This window comes from Anas acuta, chromosome 1 (assembly GCF_963932015.1).
Source record: "Anas acuta chromosome 1, bAnaAcu1.1, whole genome shotgun sequence".
Lineage (NCBI taxonomy): Eukaryota > Metazoa > Chordata > Aves > Anseriformes > Anatidae > Anas > Anas acuta.
Genome location: NC_088979.1, coordinates 180,785,479 through 180,806,145, shown reverse-complemented (window position 1 = coordinate 180,806,145; position 20,667 = coordinate 180,785,479). Strand labels below are relative to the sequence as shown.

At 44.1% G+C, this 20,667-nt stretch overlaps 1 protein-coding gene across 1 annotated transcript; it reads right to left on the bottom strand.

The window, feature by feature from the left end:
• Window positions 1-5,729: 5,729 nt before the first annotated feature.
• Window positions 5,730-19,916, bottom strand: WNT16 (Wnt family member 16). Its single transcript, XM_068669588.1, has 4 exons — window positions 19,567-19,916; window positions 19,253-19,473; window positions 17,178-17,464; window positions 5,730-8,851 (listed from the first exon to the last, which is right to left on the bottom strand). Exons 1-4 carry the CDS (start codon window positions 19,653-19,655, stop codon window positions 8,387-8,389), a joined length of 1,062 nt encoding a protein of 353 aa, XP_068525689.1. The 5' UTR covers window positions 19,656-19,916; the 3' UTR covers window positions 5,730-8,386.
• Between the last annotated feature and the right edge of the window lie 751 nt (window positions 19,917-20,667).

Genomic DNA, 20,667 nt, shown 5'->3' with positions numbered 1-20,667 from the left:
AAACAGTTTTTAAAACAATAAACTGGTAACGTTATTTTTTGTAATTTTCCCTTAAATCAATTGATTTTTGTGATTTTGATGGATGCACCTTGCAATTAAATTTAATTTAACTGACCAAGCAGGAAGCTTACTTCTATGGCCTCCCTAGTGTCTTCTACAGTTTGTGGGAGGATGTTGTGAGGTGTGAGGATGAAGGCATTTTGTACAAATAGCTTCATGCAAAGGTATCTGCGTGACAAAGCTCCCGGATATGTATTTTCCTACACAAGTTGATGGGAACATCTACAGCATGTTTACGACAGCAGTGAAGGAAGGAAATAAAGATGTGGAGCATGTCTGCCTCAAAAAATGCAGCTGTGAGAAGAGGGTGAGAAGACTGTGACTTCATTTTGCCCAAGGAGCACAGCTGGGATCCAAGCCTCCTGAAGACTTCATTGCAAGCTACAGCTCTCAACTGCTCTACTATCAGTGTTTTACGTGAAACAGATGAGGCTTAAGAAAGAAGCTGAGGATCTCTGCCTTTACATACCCTCTGCATCTTCCCTAGCGTCTTTCATGATCATTGTTTTCTTGAAAGAGCAGAGGGATTAACAACTTTAGTTTCCCAAGTGCTGGTTCAGAAAAGGCTTCTCTTTGCTTGGCATGTTGTGCTTTCCAGATGTCTTAATGTGGCATTTGATTCCCTCAGATGCTGACAAGACTTGTAAATGCTTAATGTGTACATAATGGCCCCTAAACTGTTTGGATTAGCTGCAGTTTAGAAGCCAGGTGGATAAATTGGGAGGGGAAATAAAGTAATGCTACCAGTGTGTGTTGACTGACTTTCCTGTGTGCAGATGGGAAGGACTCTGTAGCTCCTACAGAAACTGTCTGGGGTGGAGCCCAGGCTGGAAGCTGCTGGGAAGCTTTCCTGGCTATCAGCCCATTGCAGATGGAAGTGTCCCAGCTAGTTCAGTCTCAGATGTAATACCATGAGATGGCAGTTGCTTCCAATGCTGTACTGAAGGTATGAGGGACCCTGCTCATTGCCGTCTGACCAGCGTACCAAAAAGGAGCAAACACTGGGGCTCAAGCACCTCCTGCTGCTGCCTCTTCCTTCTGTGGAGGAAGAACTGCATGGCAGCATGGACAAAAAAATGAAGAATGGTGAGAGAGAACATGCTTTACTTGAGATGTTTCATTAAATTTCTCATGACCTTAACTTTGGCCTTAGAACCAGGCTAGCTTAAAACCACTTGTAGTTTCACCTCTCTTTTCTTGTAGTAGTCCCTTTCATCCTTACAACCAAGATCTAATGTATCCTTCATAGACCCAGGCTAAATCAGGTTCCTCAGGTATTCTTCCTTTGCTTATGCATCCATCTAGGTAGATTTGGATCATTATAAAACCTTCTTTGCTGAAAATTAATGATTAATTCTTAGCAAACTAAAAATTGATCTTTGTCCTGCTAGGTAGGAAATCGTCTTTTTATTTTCTTCCAGGCCCTACCATTTCCGTACTAGGACATACAACCCAGTCCCTTTAATCTTGCATTTATCTTTTAAGATCTCATTCTTGTAATATTTTGTTCCCACAGAAATAAATGTCTGTTCATTTCTTAGGGTGTTGCTCATAGCAGGACACAGCATTGTTGACATGAAAAAGGCACTCCCAGCTTAGAACGGGATCACGTCTCCTCAGTGAGCTTGATGGATGGTGGCGGAAGGGAGTGCTGTCTTCTGTGGGGCATAGCCTGCATTTTTTTTTCCTGTGATACAGCAATCCCTTCTGGCTAATTATCTTCTAATTATATTTCAACATTTTCTTTATCAGTACACCTTCAAGGTTCCAGATCTTGGCAGCTGAATCATCCTTTCCAAGTGGAAAAATCAGTGGGTAATGTCTTGATTTCTGGCTTTTATATCTGCACTCTCATATTTTCTCTAAAGCGCCTGACACGCATGTGGCACAACACAGATAACCTGTTTATTATCCTTTGGGGCATGTAGAAAATAAAACTTTGTTTCAAGGCTTTATTACATATATATGGAGAGGGGTGGGGATCAGCATAGAGCACTGTAATAGTCCAGGCACATTGTGTACTACGTAATATGTACATAAATCACTTCATCCTCTCCATTAACTTTCTGATCCCAAGAGACAGCCCAAAAAAGATGATTAACCATTCCTCTTGCATTACAATGTAAGATGCTTAGATTGGTTTCTTAGCATTGCAACTGTGGGACTTTGTTAGCACAGTCAGCTCAAAAAGTTACTGCTCCTGGTCACCTCCCCAAGTCCTTATCGGTGTGTTGTAGCTGAGTTTGCTGCTCCAGGCTCAGCCAAAGTTCTTGTTTGTGGTGTGTTTCCATGAAACATATTGCTAAACTGATCCAGGGGCTGGGGGCAGCATGGGGTTAAGGAGGGTGAGAACGTGCTCAGCCAACCCAGCAGGCAAACCAGCTGTGAAACCACAGTCAATTTTCCAAAATCAGCAAGTATAAAAGTTAACAACTTTATTCTCTAAGCTTCAGGCAATTTTTGTATTTGCTCCCGTTGGCATAATCAGCAATGACTAGCCAAAATTGTTTTTTATTTTGTTTTAAATCCCATTAGTACATTTTAAACTAACATTGATTTGTACTTTGATGTCCTCTGCATGTTGGTTCTCTTAATGATTTATAGATTCTCTAAAAACTCAGTGTGCTAACGTCAAAATATTTTTTAGTTCACAGAGATACCATAGTGTCAAGTTAATTTCTTGGATTATGGGGCTGATTGGTCTGTGCGAAAGATGTTTTAGCCATCAGCTGGTTTTGCGCTACTAGCACAAGGCACAATCGACCTTTCATCACAGACAGTAAATGATCAGCCACATAAATAATACTTAGTCTTTTATTATATTTTTTTAAACCCCTTGTGTGGTATCAAGCTTTTGGTCTAGAAAAGTGCTTATGAAAAGTGTCATTCTGCTCCACAACAAAATACGTATACATTTTTAATGTATTTTTTTCAGGACTTTGGAGAAAATGATAATAGAAGTCTTACCCAGTCAGAAGTTTCAGCATTTAAATTGGGACATCCTAGTGCACATAAAATGTGATATTTAAAAAATAAAATATCAAAATAAGGGCTGAAAAGATTTTTGAAGAATTAACAAAGGAAATGTGCAGCTCATTTAAAATTACATTGCATAGTCACAAAAACAGCAAGGCTGAGAGGAAAATAACACGGCCAAACCCTGAGATAGGCTCTGATCATCTAGCTGAGATGAGGATGCATGCCTGTTTGCTGGCTCGGAATCAGCAAGGCATTTCAGAAGGTATATGGCACTCTTGTAATGAATCTCTGTATCTTTTCCCAGTTCAATTAATGCATCTAAAATCCACGTGTGTGTCCATCTTAGCTACCCTATCTCTATTACACTGCTTTGCTGCACAAACAAGGTGGCAGCTACCTTCTACAGAAATCAGCCCTGGCATCCCGCTTCCAGCCTGTGCTGGAGGCTTCACCAGGCAGTGTTATCTGGTGGCTGAAATAAATCGCAGCGTCATAGCCCTGTCTGCCACCACGCTTTCAGCCCTGCAGTGCTGACAGAGTGGCCAGAGAGGATTAATTGTCATTTCACATTCTCTGCTGAGTAAACCATCCATTAGTTAACAGAGCTGTCTGTGGGATTACATCATTGTCAGTTCAGTGTGACAGAGGAACCTGGGACAGGCATTAAGTGCTTAGTGTGATGTATTTTAGCATTAGTATTTCGTATTAGTTAGTAATTTAACATTAATTATCTCTAGCATTCATTTAACATGGAGTTCACAAATGTCATTCCCTTCAGATGAATTTATCATTTATGAAGGGAAAAAAGCATATTCACCTTCCAGAAACAGAAACCCCAAGAGTCCATGTTTAGGAAACACAATTATCCAACTGATTATTGTAGTTTTTGCCTATCCTTCAACACTGCACTGAGCTCTACAGCAGCACTGGCCCAGCAGCCACTACTGGGAGGGTTTCTGTGTAGTCCTGGCTGGCAAACCACAGATTTCAAACTATATGAGTTGAGAAGCAAATGCAATGATCAGATAGCTGAAGCATTAGGTTCGTAATCAGGAGACCTACCTATTTAAAAAAAAAAAAATACCCAGGTCTGTCACTGATTTTTTAAGTGACTATGAACAAGTCCTTTGCCCACAAATTCCCATTTGGAGTCAGAAAACTGCTACTACTTCCCCTCCTTAGGTATGCTCATTGGAGGCAGAGGTGCAAAGCCCTGCTTCTCAGCTAGGTGTTAGCTATCACCTGACCATGAAATACACTGTGCTAGTTCACCAAAAGTGAAAAAAAATGTGAGGTTATTTAAAATCCTAAACATCATTATTGCAAATCTGTGTGTGAAACAAGAAGCAGTCATGACACCACATGCACTGTTGCTAGTGTTAGTGGACTGGGGTACTCCGGGTCACCCAGCAGGATACAGTTAGGAAAGGAATCACAGTTAGCATCTTTGGCAGGTTATCTAGAAAAAATAATAATAACATTTATTCCACCCTGCTAGTTTAAAATGACTGACTTATAGAAGTGGGAGAACAAGTGATATCTACAATATGTTACAGGGTCAGACAAAGACTGCCTCATTTGGCATAAAGTCTGCCACAGAGGTATGAGCCTTTTACACGTTTGTTTAATAAACTTTAGCCAGGAGAGTGAGCTGGTACCACTTCAGCACTTTACGTGATGTAACCATGACAGTTTTGCTCTATGGGAAACTGCCCTAAAATTGTTTGCTACCTCCCATGAAATCAAACATACCAGCTTCCTCAGAAATCCCAGCCAAAGGGCATGTCCCTATGACCAAGGTGAATTGTTGATGTTTACCTTGCACTTATGTTTTATATATCTGTCATTTCCTAGCACTGGGAAAAAAAAAAAAAAAACAACAACAACAAAACACAGTATCAAACGGAGTGATTGAAGTCCATCTCAGTGGCATATGCCCACAAAAGTAGCTGAACCACATATGTCCTGTGTAGGCCCCCAATTGAAAGCTCAGGAGCCTTGCTGGCTTATATGTAGTTCTTCCTCTTGCTCTCACCCAGGGGAGACTCTTTCCAGAGTGTGGAAGGAATGAAGGCAGTTTTGTGGAATAAATACTGCAGTGTCAGATAATTTATTTGGCCCTGGTGCTACTACAGAGCAACGCAGTACTACAGAGCAACATATCCTGGTCCTGCCCAGAACTACTTTTACAGGCCCAGCCCACACAGAACTGGTTTTATGGATGTAATTTAGGTTAGTTACAGTGGAGCTTAACCTAAACACCAGTTTAAATTGCTACAGGCAGAGAGGGGCTCATGCTCCTCATGCACTCAGCCCTGCTTCTGGTCCCCCCCCCCACCTTCAGACACATGATGTGGGTGCAGCTGAGGGCTAAGCAGGGCCCCTCTGACTGCACCCACTTGCTTTCACCACCATGCTGCCCTCCATGCAGAAACGGTAACACTGTCCCCAACAAAACAGCTCCCTTTGACTTCCCCAGGGGCAAGCTGGGTCCTTCTGTTGCCCCTGAAGCTTCAAATCCCTCACACATATTTGTCCAGACACAGTAGCCCTCATAAACTATGTATAGTTTTATAAACCACGTTGCCACTTCTCTTTGTTGCTTTTTATCACACTTAGAAAAAAGAAATAAACTTCCTCCCCTCAAACCAGAAAAAAACAACAACAACAACAAAAAAAAACCAACAAACTTTTATTAATTACATTTATTATTATTATTATTATTAATCCAGTTGACTGCTCTGCAGCCTCAAATAGGAGCTATCCAAGCAGGTGAGTGACACCCTGAATGCGCTGACCCAGTTGTGACTGCCCGACTCCTCAGTGCAATGCCGAGGTGAGAGCCTTTCCTGTTCTGACCCATAAAAACAGCCTATTGAGATTTGTTCTCCTGGGCAAATCCCTGAAGCTGACCTCATGCCCAGGAGTCCATGGCCATTTTCTCTCCCTGCCAGAAGTTAAGGCCTACTAAGAAGTACATAAGTGATTTTCCCTTCTTCAGAGATCAGGCATGGAAGAAACTTTAGGCCAGATTTTAAAAGCTAAGGTAATTTTGAGGCACAGATCAGTGCTGCTTCAAGAGACAATCTCAATGTCCATGCTGAAGCTCTGTACTGATCTCTGTTAAGGCACAGTTATGAGCAGTCTCACATAGGACACTGAGGCACTTGTGTCTGCCAGCAGCTCAATGCAGGACAGGCTGAGAGGACACCTCATATCTACAGTGACCAGTAGCACGTCCACGTGGCTCACAGGCCCATTGCAGAATTGCCTGTAGTGACTGTGGGGTTATTTTCTGGAAGACAGCCATAACCAAGGGCTCATGAGTCCTCCTCAGGTTCTTCCTCCTCATGTGTCCTCCCCATCCAAGCTTTCACAGGGAGATTGTCAAATCCTCCTGTGACAGCAATAGGCATGCTTGGCACCCTTCTCATAAATAGCAGGGGGCTTTTAGGCTTTAGGCCAGATAGCTAACCTATCTGGCTAGGTCAATGAAGAGAAATTGGGCCAGAAGGTGCAGGGATGGTCCCCAGCAGGTAAAGGGCTTCTATTCCTGATTCTCCACACAAGGTAGCAAAGAGCCACAGAACAGAAGATTTTATTTGCTCGCTCCTGACCTACACACCCAAGTAAGAGTGACAGGGAATCTTTTGCAAAAAAGTGACTTTTAAAGCCCCAACCAAAACCTCTAAGCTGATTTATTTATAAAAACTGCTCACTAGTGTGGAACTGTGACCCCCAGCCAGTTCCCTTGATGTCGGTGGGAGTACTGCCACTTACCACTGGAGTCAGAATTTCACTGTATGCAAAATGGATTTAAAAGAACAGAAAAAACTGTACAGAATAGTAATTAAAGGATCATTTAAAACGCCAAATAAGTGCTTCTCTTCAGTGAGTCACTTCTCTTCAGTATTAACCACAATAGTTATAACCATCCTGATGGTAAGAAAAAGAACATGTCTGTAATCCTCTAAGTTCCCCCTGCACATGCAAATAAAAATCAATTAAAAACTATTACAATAGTAAGAAATATCTAATCAGCAAATGTCAAACGCTGTAATCTTATCACATCTGTTTTGGAAACGTTTTACATAACTTGCATAATTTAAATATTTACAAAATATAAACTTTCTTGTCTTATCAAAAATAGGTCTTTGCACATTTAAACAACAGAAATCCTTTCACAGAATTTTTTTTTCTTAAACCAGAAAGTATACCATTGCATAAAAATAAACAACCTTTCACAGATGTAAAATAAAATTAAGCCAACATATGGAAGATGTTATCAATAACAGTAAATATTTTAGTGGTGTGAGCCAATCCTTAAATTACATTGTGCATTGAACTTACCTAGTACATTAATGAAAAGTTCTAGCTCTTATAAGAGAAAGCAATCAATGTTCTTAAAATCTTTCATTTTCTGACAGATTTATTTGGGCTGAATCTTGTATGGTTAACTGAAAATGGTGGTGAACCACCAGCAAGATGGTTGAATGTGGCAGGTTAATACATGCAGTCAGTCCAGCAGTGGGGTGATGACTGGTTGACTCGCAAACTGTGCATTCAGGTACTGAGGAAATACCCATGAGGGGCTATATTTCCTTCAGATACCAAGCTGTTTCAGTCCCTCCTCAGACCTGTCCTTTTTGCATTTGAAAGACAACTTGCACAAAATCCTGAGGTTGCTATTTGGCACACTGTTAATGTTCACCAAACTGTACTCTAGCCCCTCTGCTCCAGACACAGCCCACTTCAGGCCAAGGGACCCTCCTCTCCCATCCCACCAGTGCCCACCTCTGCAGGCACACATTCCTGGGTACCAGATGCTTTTCTGTATATGATGCAAACAGCTTTTTGAACAGTCACAAAGGAAATGCTTCATGGTGAACAGCTGAACATTTTCTGTAACCTGTAGCTGTGGTTTTGGCTCTTTTTTTGCAAGGCCTGCAGAAATGAATTGTCCAGTGGATCTATCTGATGTGTCTTACAAGCCTCTAAGCCCTGCATTCTCCAGCTAACAACCTTGAGTTTTCTCCATGTACCTACCGACCACATTGAGCTTCTTGTTGGAGCTATTCAAGACTTAGAAAGACTTTAACTCTAATGTGAAGTTCAGATGTGCCATCAGGAGTCTTTTCTTGCTGTTTTTGCTGTCCCTGCGTGCAGACTGCTCTTCACTCAGTTGCTGAGTACACCAAACTTTTGGACTGCCCCTGGTTTGGCAGCTCCCATTCCCCCTGAGGCTGATCCCCTGTAATCCCACATGGTAACAGCAATTGCTGCTTGAGCCACAGTTCTGTGTACAACACAGTGCAGGGTGATCCGGCTCCGTTTTCCATGCTTAACCTTATTTGCAGGTATGTACGTCGGTCATGGTCTCACACCGCCGGCAACGCACATAGCAGCACCAGATGAACTTGCAGTCGCACCTTTCCACGTGCCTGACCACGTGGGTGTTGTACCCACGCCCACAGCACAGCAAGTTGCAGCCGTCGGGCCCCTCCGATGTGCGGTTGCATTCCCTCCCCTGAGTCCCAGGGATTCCCAGCTTTTGATCTTCTACACAGTAATTGGGCGATTTGTTCACATACAGCAGGTCTTCCTTCTGGATCGGTATTTTTCGCTGGCTTTTCTCTTTCCGGCGTAACTTTTTTTTCAGTCTGTCTGATATCTGTATGCTGTTTTCATACTTATCCTTTAAAAAACGGCCAATCTTCTCAAAGGAGGACATGGTTTTCCAGCACGTCTTCACAGCGCAGGACCCAGAAACACCGTGACAGCGGCAGTCCACTGACATCAGCTTTGCTACAGCCTGAAAGCAAATGGAGAACAACATTTGGATGTGGTCTTTCTCTCATTAGGAACATGGGTTAATATCAGTAATCCAGATGTCTCTAAGTATTTAATACTACTGCTGCCATTGCAATTGCACTGATTGGGAAGACAGGCCATAGAAAGATACGTTTTATGAATGAGGTTTCCACCTCTGAACCTCCAGTATGAGAAGCCTGATCACAGGTGTCTGAGGCCAGCAGGGACATCTGGAGGCCATCTGGTCCAAACCCCTGTTCAACCAGGGACACTGGAAGCAGCTTGCTTGATTGTGTCTATGTGGCTTCTGAAGATCTTCAAGGAGGGAGACTCCACAGCCTCTCTGAGCAACCTGTGTCAATGCTCAAAAGATCAATCTCCAGAAGTGCTCTGCATGTGCACTATGCTGCTTGCCATAACTGAGCAATAGGTAATCAGAATAATTAAAGCTTTTATTTCTGGCCATATTTTCTTTCCGAAGTATCCTAAATACCCAAAACAATGTGTTCTTTTTTCACTCTGACCACTGAATAATGGGAGTGGAAGTAGGGAAAATATAGGTAACAGCACTGTTCCTAAGATGGAAATGATGTACTGTGCTTATCCATGACATCTTCTAAGGGTGCCTTTGGGCTACCACTAAGACCTCTAAACAGTCCCAACACAGTCTGTAGCTGAGGTGACAGGAATGGCTTGAGGTTGCTCAGAAGTGCCTGTGTGACCAGCATGGATCAGCAGTCAAAGCCACTGAGGTGCCCGAGAATAGACTCATGCTGGGAGAGCAGGTAGATGCCCACGTCTCTGAGCTGCGGGGAAAGGCCATGGAATACCTATCCTTATAGCTCTGCAGAGGTAGATTCAGATCACCTCTGCAGCTGAACCACCTCCGTGCTTCTTACAGTCTCCATCCCTGTTCCTTTAATTTAGGCACACTGGTACTGTCATGGGTTTCCAGTGTTTAAATGCCCTTAGGCTACACGACTATGCCCTGATGGATGCAAGCACTGGACTGTACAATGAATGTCCAGCTAACAGTGGGAATCTGCAGCCTATATTCAGCTTTTGCAACACACAAGAATTTTGGCACAGTTTATATGAAAGCAAATCTCAAAGAACTGGAATCTGTAAACAACCAGTAGTTTCCTTTATCTGGGACTATAATCATAGAATAAGAATATCTTGAGTTGGAAGGGACCCACAAAGGTCATTGGGTCCAGATTCTGGCTCCACAAAGGACCACCCAAAAATCAGACTATGTTATATAGTATATAACATAATGGTTCAGTCAGTCAGCAGACAATCAATACTCCCTTCCGGAATAGCTAATAGTCATAATATAAAATTATACAATTAGATTTGTAACACATTCCACATTCCAGTTAGGAAAAATAAAAAATAAAAAAAAAATAATCACAAGCAAGATATAGCAAAGGAGAAGGTATCGTGATTTTGTTTTGTTTTGTTTTACCTTTCCATTAACTGTAGCCTTTGTGGCCATCCACAGACTCATAAGGGCTGTTGGTTAGTGGTGTGCAGAGTCTATGTTACTGTATGCTGTTTTATTAACATTCTACCCCACATTTCATTTACAGAATAAAGGCCATTGGGTAATTTAGCAGAAGGAGTGAACTTTAGTTTTTCTTCAAACTTTTCATGCAGCAAAGCCAATGCATATTCAAATTATTCCTCTGTGAAAGAACTGGTATTTCCCACAGAGGGGAGAAAATAAAAAAACTTTTGATGCTGTTTATTAAAATTCATCCTAAGCGTTCACTTCCTCCACAGCCTCCACGGATTTTAACCATCATCAATCTGCCTTCCTCAAACTGTTTTAGGAAAGAGGAAAAAAAGAAATCTAAAACCCTCCTCTAGTTTTCCTAGAAAAATAAGTTTAATTAGTGCCTGTTCCTGAGTCCCAATCCTGCAGTAAGAACAGAGCCATGCAAGTCTACAGAGGCCTCCTGACCCTCTGCTGTTACCCATGACCAGAAATAAACTCAAGGCTCTGTTGGCTTATTTGTAGCTCAGGCAGCACATCCAAGTTTTGGAGCAAGTCAAGACATGGAGCAGATCAAAGAAGCTATTTCTGCTCCACGTGTTAAGCCAAGATTATTTATTTTTTATTTTTTTATCAAGGTAAATGTGGTCACTGAAGTTTGGGACGAGTCCAACATGGTTAAGTCCATGGATTTCAGTGGGAATTGAGGCCTCCCAGAGCGTTCTGCCCAAGAGATATTGACACAACCCCATGTAGGTATTTGCATGTAACTCTACAAACATTATTAAAAATACACATGACCAAAGTGTTTGCTTGGAGTCACATCTTTGGTGAATGAATAGGACTTACTTATTGGTAGAGGTTACTATGAAAGCCAAACAAGTGAGGCATTCAAAGAACCATTAGTAAGAAACAGCAGGTGTATACCCTGACCTAAAACAGCCATTAGCTCTTGCAAAGAAATCTGGTGAAGTAATGCACCGATGCAGGAGATATTTCCAAGTGCTGTGGACTGTTTTTGAGACTGGAGACTTTTCCCTATCCTGTGAAAAGGAAGACCAGTGCAACAAGCAGATCCTCACCCCAAAGCACACACATACTCTTTCAGTGGCAAATCAACTAGCAGCAATTTTTGCAGATGCTTATCTCCTCTCCTTCACAGGCTAGTTTCTGTTTAAGAGACAGACCTGACTTTGTGTTCATATCTTCAGAATCTATCAATAAGGAAATCACTGGGTAGTCAGAATACGCATCATTAAGGCATAACAGTGACTGAGGCAGATGGGAATTTGACATCCAAAGACAGAAAACCTTTGTTAGAATACATATAACCTAAAAAGTATCAAGGAAAAGGGAAACACAATATTGAAACACAAATATTACATATAATTTACAAACAGAAGGGATTTAATAGTATTTTCCATTATATAATGATTATTTATTTCTATCATGGCAAGTTATTAGAGTCTCAAAGTAACTTGAAACCATGTTGTGCTATGAGTCTTACAGAGATTCAGATACAACCCTTGCCTTCTCTGTGGTATGACAAGGTGTTAAATAGGGAAGAAACAACAGGGGAAAAACGCACAGTTTGGTTTGTGGGGAAAAAAAATAAGAAAAAAAAAATAGTACTTTCAGGTCTGATAGAATAAGGCACAGTAAAACCTGGATGAGGCAGAATGATCCAGAAATTGTCTGGGGAAGCACTGGACATGTCTGCTAGGTGCTATGAGTGAGTTACTTCCATGTGGGCAAGTAGCCCAGCAGGTGACACTCAGAAGTCTTTTTCTGAGGATAACATAATGAAAGCTAAAAGGAATTAGTTTCTAAACAGGAGTGGAAAATGATGTTGGAATCTTAGGTTAATGTCAAAATATAAAAATACAGCATTTAGTAGCAGTGTATGGAAGATTGGACCAGTGCAAGTACTACAAATGTGGTTGCACTGTAGAGTCACTGGGAACATCCACAGCAGTTGCAAACATCTGCATTCCTGTTTTGTGTGCCTTTGGCTCCTTGCATGAAGTTTTGATGCAATCCACTTTAAAACAATTGATGGTGCCATCACAGATGTGCATAACCCCAGGCTATTGCTTCCCAGCTGCAAGGATAAGCAAATTTTCTGGTTGGACATATGTGGGTCATCTCTGCTGACAGCACTGGGAGCTGACATCTTGCTTTGGCTGATCACAGAAGAGAGCCCTGGATCTCAGTCTGTCCCATGAACTGTAATGAACAAAATCCCAAATTGAACATCTGGCAAAATTTAGGGACCAGCAATCTTCTCTTGCTGTGTTCTTGGAAACAAACATAGGACAGTGCCTACAGAGCCAGTGTAGCCTTCTGCTAGGAAGTGGTTGCAACACACGCTGGTGCCTCACTGGTGCACAGAGACACTTCTAAACTGGCTCCCCAACAAGTGCTTGGTTCCACACCATTAGATTCACATGGTCAGTCTTTTCAGTTATTCATGAGATACTGTGACAGGAGTTTCCCTAAACAGCAAAACTTCAGAGAGAAGTTAGGAGGAACATTGCTAATCACACACAGTGGATAGATGTGTCTGTCAGTGCGGGCTGGGACAGTTTTCCAGTTTTCTTAGGATGGTCATGAAACTAAAATGACTTTTGGTTGCGATAATGGTCAGTGTTGAACTGAGCCAGGTCTACAAGTATCAGGTTCAACCCTGAGTCCACCAGCAGTGGTTCTTCTTGCCTTGGTTGCTGCTCGCTGCCCCTGGCTGTGATGGTGCTGGCACAAGAGTGTATGGTTAAGTGATGAACTGGACACAGTGGTCAGCATTGATCTGTGTTAAAAATTAATCTGAAAGAACGATCATTTTTAACAGACTTCCTTTCACTGTTCTGATATAATTAACAGGGGGAGCAGCGTGGGGTGGGAAGGTGCAGCTACAACAGGCGTATGGGAAGAAAACACAGATTTGTCTTCAGCTCGGGACCGTGTTAGTGGAACAGTAGTCTGTATACCCCTTAATGCCAATCCCCACTTAATAACTCCAAATGAAGCTCTCTGTTTGCAGGCACTGTTCTCAGCTGTGAGACAGGAGCTGCCACTACTTGTTTTGCAGTTAAAGCCTACACTTGCCATCACATAGACTAATTGAAGCCACTGGTAGAAGAGAGCAGGAACTTCATGAAGATGAGCACATGTCCTAATGGAGGTACAACACTTAAGAACAGTTGCAGGCTGTTAGTGGGTCTGGTGCCAACCCACAAGTACCTATAAAAATAAACCTTCTGGTGAGCCAATCTTTTGCATGTGGGAATACAAGTGCTGAAGATCAAATACATTTCCACTAGTGTGTAGCTGAACAGAAACTCTTCCGTGAGTGGAAGGGTAGGTACTACTAGAAGAATACTCAACCCCTAGTGCCTGACTCACCTGTCCTTTTATATAAGATGGCTCACATATCCATATCTAAGTACCCTGATTATTACAATGCCAAAAGATGATGACCATTCATCTCCTGGCAGAATAAGGAATGAAATCTGGATCTTCTGAGCTTCAGGTTAGTACCATAAGCAGTGCACGACTCAGTCAAAGCATCGGTACTCATTTAGAATTGTTTTATCTTAGAGTTAACTATGAGATGTAGAAGTATAAAATAGCATTTAGTATGAAAATAGGGAAAGAACAAGAGAATTCTCTTCATACCAGTTCCATGAGTTACTCCAAACAAATACAGAAGTATCGTCCCTGGAAGACTGCTCTTGCAAGACACAGAACCAGGAACATGATAGTATTTATTACAGAAGGTCATAAGGTACCAAAATATATTGCAAAACATCCTTCCTGTAAGCCCCAAAACATGAAAGTCAACATTTTCCAACATCACATAGTCAAGGATTTTGAATCTACAAAAATCAAGAGTTCTGCTAAACTTTACTTCTGTGATATCGCTGTTGGAAATCCCAAGTACCAGCAATAAACATTCTCTTTCACTCTGTAAGATGGTTAAAATATTTGCTTTATCCTACAGTTTGCTATTAAGTTACAAAATACTCATGCACAGAAGCTGACTAAATACTCTGCATATTTTCATCCAAGATAATGAACAGTAAATACACCATTGCTAGAAAATGACTGGAGCTAAGATCCTTCAGACTTGCAGTGGGTGTTTTTAAAAATAAAAAATAAAAATAAATAATAATAAGGAAAGTGTAATGGAAAAGGAATGAGAATATGCATCGTGTGCACCAACTGAGCCCAAAACAGTGTACTCTGATTGCTTTGTTGCAGAGTTCAGTATTGTGAAAAGCCTGAAATCCTACAGCGTCCTCTGGGCCTGAAGGACCCTGTTGGGCTACAGTGGATGAAACCAGGGAGCTGATCCAACTTTAAAGTAATCAATCCCAAAAGAGAAGTTTCTCTTCTAGGCTAGGGGGATGGAAGTGTCCTGTTTATTAAAGATGAACAGTTCCTTGGTAGAGTCCACAGAACATGATCTCAGGCAGTGGGGCGGGCACACCTGCGGGAGGCAGCTGTAGCCCAGCCCGTGCAGGAATGAGTCCTGAGCACAAGATGGTGCAGGAGAACAGAAGCAAATGTTGTCAATGAAGGCAAGATGACAGCAAATTGCTGCTGCTAACCTAAAACTAGAGGCAGAAGAGACAACAGGGTTCAAAAAGACCTGTGTCCCTGCCACCTGAACTCTGAAATAACATCTCTTTTTCTCTGAAGATGCTTCACACTGCTTCCCCACATCTCCACTGTCACACTGATCTAAGAAAATGGCAACAGTCTCGTAGTTTAGTTTGACTTATTTCCAGGAGTTCAGTGTTTTTCATCAGTCTCTGGATTGAGTGATACGAATGAAGTCTCAGTGCATATGAAATGCAGATTGGCAGGACTGGGCTGAAATGTCACTGTGACTTTTCATCCACTTTCTAATGATAAAAATGACTATTAAAATAAAAATGCATCATATATTAAAAAAAACATGAAGAGAGATTATTTTATGGACATTATTCTCTCCTCTCTTAGCTACCTCTTCTCTACAAATGTGATTAAAAACTCTGCTCTTTCCATAAGGAAATAACCACGTAATCTCTTGTTCCTATTATTAACGTCCCCTACTACACAATACCAACCACTGTTCCTTAGAGATGATTTAGCTGACAGGCATCTAATTAAACCCAAAGTAACTGTTCTCAGCATATACTCAGTTTTAAAGTTTATTTCATAGAGTCACAGAATGGTTTGGGTTGGAAGGGACCTTAAAGATCACCCAGTTCCAATCCCCCTGCCATGGGCAGGGACACCTCCCACCAGACCAGGTTGCCCAAAGCCCCATCCAGCCTGGCCTTGAGCACCTCCAGGGATGGGGCATCCACAGCTTCTCTGGGCAGCCTGTGCCAATGCCTCACCACCCTCTGAGTAAATAATTTCTTCCTAAAATCTAATCCAAACCTACCCTCTTTTAGTTTAAGGCCATTCCCCCTTGCCCTATCACTACACCCCCTGACAAAGAGTCCCTCCCCAGCTTTCCCGCAGGACCCCTTTAGGCACTGGAAGGCTGCTGTAAGATCTCCCTGAAGCCTTCTCTTCTCCAGGCTGAACAACCCCAGCTCCATCAGCCTGTCTGCATAGAAGGCCTTCAGGTCTGAGAAGGGCTGGTCTCTTAATGATCTTGTTTTCCCATTAATATAAATACATTAAATAATATGTATTACCTCATAAAATGTAAAAGCAGATTTACTTTAAAACAGGTTGCAATGGTATCTAAGGCTCTCCCTTGGATATGGTGGCTTACTGTGGCTATTCCCAGACTATGGCTGATAGGAGAGATGTTTTCAGTAAAAACCACCCATGCTTTTTTTCTGAAATTACATTTACAGAGGAGTCTAGCAAGTATGATCAAGATGTGTGCCCAAAAACAGAGAGTCACCATTTCTTGTTTTTAGTTATATCTCTGTCACCGAGCTGAACAGTTTTAAAGAACTGCGGGGCCAGAGAGAGCCATGAAACAAGTACAATGTTAAAAACTCCAAGGTAAAGCAGAGAAACTAATTTTAGAGGAAGAACCAGAACCCCAGTCTCTGCCATTGCAGATGTAAGCCTCAGCCACCAGATTACGGACTCACATCCCCTATGTTGTCTCTCTCTGCCCCATTTATTCCTCTGCAGACCAGCACAGAAGAACCCAGCGTCACACACACATGCCCAATGTTTGATGGCAGGAGCGTTTCCTCTGTAGCTGAGGCTTTGAAGTCTCTTGGGCAGAAGAAAAGCTGTCTGAAGCCTGCCTCCTCTCACTTCTATGATGAGTGCCCTAACCAGCGGGCTACTTTAACCTGGGAGTGTCATTTCCATCCTTTTTAAAAGAAAAGGTTAAATCTTGATTTCCTCTTTGAATGATTCTAGACTTCTACTCTCAGATGAGGACCCAAACTGTGGATCCCAACTGGGTGTCCAATGTGTCTGCTCATTCACCATTAGGGAGAATTAAAAATGCAGGTTGTGATTATGACAGGATATTATAGAAAATAAGGAGAAAAAATATTCAATTATTATTATGAGAAGAAGACTCACTAAAGTTTGCTATGGAATATCAACCACCTATTTGCAATTACCCTGATCAGCACTCCGGATCTAACTTGGACTTTGTGGATTTTATTTTAACCTGTGGAGTTTAGTTACTCAGTCAAAACCACCTTTGATTCTGTGTTTTTATGTGTCTGCTTTGGAGGTGTCAGTGTGGTTCTTGCCACTTGTGCCTGTGGTCAATGACTGGCCGTGTTCGGCCGATGCTATTTTATGACCAACACCAAGCAAGCGATGGCTCCCGCGCCCTCGTGGCGACACGTACCTGCCTCCCAGCCTCGTTGTTGTGCCGGTTCATTGCTGCCAGCCCGCTCCCATTCTTGCCCGTTATGTTCCTCATGGGCACATCCAGGAACCTCCTGCTGAATGACATCCCGTAGTGGATGTCATCTGAGCAGCCGCCCCAATGCCAGCCCTCGCTGGCTGAGCCACCGCTCTGCAGGCTGGTGTCGCAGGAGCACTCGGTCACGTTGCCCGCGCTGCAGGACCGTGTCACGGCGTGCACCAGGCCCGCCGCCGTCACCGCATGTATGAACGCCGTCTCCTTCGTGCCTGCAAAGCAACACAGGGACATGTTGCCTCACAGCCGCCTCAGATCACCTTCCTGGCCAAGCTGGAGAAATGGATTTTACTAGCCAGAGTATTATTAAAAGGGAAAGGTTATGAGTTTAAAGTCGTCACGGCTTGGTCTGCGTTGTGAACTTGTTTAAAGCTGTAGATATTCACATCTGAAAAAAGACTTTAGGGACTATTCATGTGACCATGCTATTAATTTTGCTGTTTCTGGCTGCCAGTACTATGCAATTTCTGGTAACTGCTTTCTAAATCTGGTTGGGAACTTTATTTGACACAGAAACTTTTGAGCCAATTAAATTTTAATCAAATCAAATCAAAACAAAACAAACAAAACCCCACCCAAACCTAGAACCCTTCACTCTCCACTCTGCTTTTGACTGCTCATATTACTTTGATGAAGAAATTAGTTCAGATCTTGAAGGAGAATCTTGAAGCCACCATGATCCTGGGGTACTTTGGTACAGGGCCAAAATGTATTTCATGTTAAATTTAGTAAATGTTGAGGTTGTAGTAATTCACAATGTTGCAAACAGCCCCCAGATTCTTAAACCAGGCAGAAATCAGGATGGCACAAGAATATTTTGGCCATGTGCTTTGCCTACGATAATCTGGACATGACAAAGCTTACAGTATAAAAACCTTCATCTGTTCCTGTTAAATCCCAAAGAATCATGGGTGTACCTGTCTGGGCCTCAAGCCTCTCTGCAACTTCTGGCATAGTGTGGCAAAGAGCACAACTCACTTTCTAAGCAAACCTAAAATCAATGCCTCTGCATTAACTGTAGCTAAAATTTCACCATTGTAAAAACAACCTGGTATTTCCAGTCTCCAAAGCTCCTGCTCACTGACAAGAAAGTTCTTGTTCTTTTCTCCTGTTCGTGTCAGTCTATGATACAGGTACCATCATAAAATCTTCCCAGGACACTCCAGTGAGGCTTTGTGGCATAGCAGTGTCACTCAGCTGCGGGTCTTTAGGAACAATTCTTCCCAATGGCTAGGATTAACGCAGTGTGTATGGCTACATATAGGAGAGTAAAAACCTTTGAATCTTTTTTTTTTTTTTCCTTTTTTGGAATGTGCATCACTTTTTATAGCTTATTTTATGTTTATACGATTTTTTTCCCCACTGCTGTAGTATAAAGTGGAGATGGCAAAAAAAAATAAAAAAAAAAAAAAATGGGGCACTGCAATATTTGATGAAGCTCACATCAATGGCTATGCTGAAATCAGCGAGCAGAGCGCTCAAAAGAAACTTGCAGAACCACAGCCTCTGATCCTACCACTCGATATGAACAGAACATCCCCATTTCTGCATGAATTTCAGTATTTTCCTTATCAGCTCATGCAATGAAAGCAGCTTCAGGCTCATGGTGTCGAGCAGTGCTGTCTAGCAGAGTGCACATGGTGGGATTTAAGGTAACTCCTGGTATGTCTGGTGCCACCAGCAGATTTTTACCTGCAACCGAGGGACCTTTCCGAAATGCTGTGTGCGTGTGTGTCACTGCCATTTAGCAACCGCGACACACGCAAGGGCACAACCCAAGCCGCCAGTCCAAGAAGAACGGCGTTTCAACACAGCTAGGTAGATCTACCCAAAGGCACCGTCAACCCCGGGGAGCCATGGGCAAAAACCCACCGCGACAGGTCGCGACACCTTGGGATGGACAACAGCAGATCGAGTCCCGCGTGGGTGTCTCCGGGATGGGTCGGGGTCGCCTTGCGGGATGCAAGGGGACACATGGGGGGGAGACGGGGGCCACTCACCGCTGCTGAGCTGCTGCCCGAAGGCTGCGGGCGGGGGGCGGCAGTCCCAGCGCTCGTGTCGGAACTGGCTGCGGCACTCGCGGAGGCCGAGGCTCGCTCCCTCCCGGATGGCTGGCACCAGCTCCGGCTTCTCCCTGCACAGCTCCTGCTGCCGAGGGCTCAGCGGCGGGCTGGGGCACCCCATTTTCTCCGGACCGCCGGAGGCGGCGATGCCCAGCCACCTGCGGGATCAACCCCACAAACACCCCGGTTAGCCACGGGGGCCCTGCGGACACGCGTGGCCGCGGAGCCCCCTCTCGAGCCCCGCTACTCACGTCCAGGTGCCGCCGGCGGCGCCGGGGCAGAGGGCGAGCAGCAGCGCCGCCCGGAGCAGGCACCGTCCGAGGGGGGCAACGCGCCCCATGGCCGGAGCATCGAGCCAGCCCTTCTCCGCCCCTCTCCGCCCCTCTCCTCTCCGCTCCGGGCTGCAGGGACCGAGGGGACGGCGGCGAGTGGCAGCCCCCTACTCGGCTCTGCCCCCCGCGGGGGGAGCCCCGGCCGTCGGAGGGCGCTCCCGCGGAGGACGGGCGGTGGGCTGGGGAAGCATTGGCAGAGCTTTATTCCCGGCAAGGTGAGAAAGTTGCCTTTGGTGGCTTCTTTCCCCCCGCCCGGCCCCGGCTCGGCCTCCCCCGGCCGCGCATTGGCCGCCTGGGGGGGCCGGGGCGGGTCGGGGCGGGCCGGGAGAGCGGGGGCCGCGCTGCGCCCCGCAAACTCCCCGCAACTGCTCCGCACCGGGGTCAGGCCGGGGGGTGCTGCCCGGAGCCCCTCGGAGGCTGCCCGGAACCCCCCGACGGCGATTCTTCTTCCTCCGGGGTCTGAAGCTTCTGCCAGGGCTGCCGGCGGGGCTCCAGGCGCGGCAGAGGAAGCTTGGTATCTGCGTGGATGTCACCCCCAGAAAGCAGAGGGGGCACAGATTCCTGATGCTCATAGACCATAACTTTTCCCACAAGTTTTATTTATGTTGCCTGATGCTTCAGCAGCATTAGCTAGCTGGCTCTAGATCCAGCATCGCTATTCACTAGAGCAGCATGAGTCCTAGCTCTTAGCTTCAGTGCGAGTCCTATCAACTCCTAATTCAATAATTGCTACTTGCTGGCGTAGACTGTCACGTTAAAAGCCAGTGAGGCTCGCACCAGCAGCCTGATGCAGGGCTGCCGCTGGCACTCTGGCCTTTCAAGCCCTCTTTGATCACGGTGTATTGCTGCTTCCCTCTGAGTGAAACACCTGCACTGCAAACAAACCGGGTGAAATTGGCAGCTCCGTACAGGCTTGGATTTGACACAAGTCGTAAATTAGTAGAATAGCTCTTGTTGACTGACAAGAGCTCTAAGTGAAAAGCAGAATCAATCATCTCGACTGGCAGATGTGTATGATTT

Excerpts from the sequence above, each read along its gene's own strand:
- WNT16 (XM_068669588.1), bottom strand. The coding sequence starts at position 19,655 with ATGGGGCGCGTTGCCCCCCTCGGACGGTGCCTGCTCCGGGCGGCGCTG. Across the intron at positions 19,474-19,566 it reads GCCGCCGGCGGCACCTGGAC|GTGGCTGGGCATCGCCGCCT; the intron begins GTGAGTAGCGGG and ends TTGATCCCGCAG. Across the intron at positions 17,465-19,252 it reads CGGGCAGCAGCTCAGCAGCG|GCACGAAGGAGACGGCGTTC; the intron begins GTGAGTGGCCCC and ends GTTGCTTTGCAG.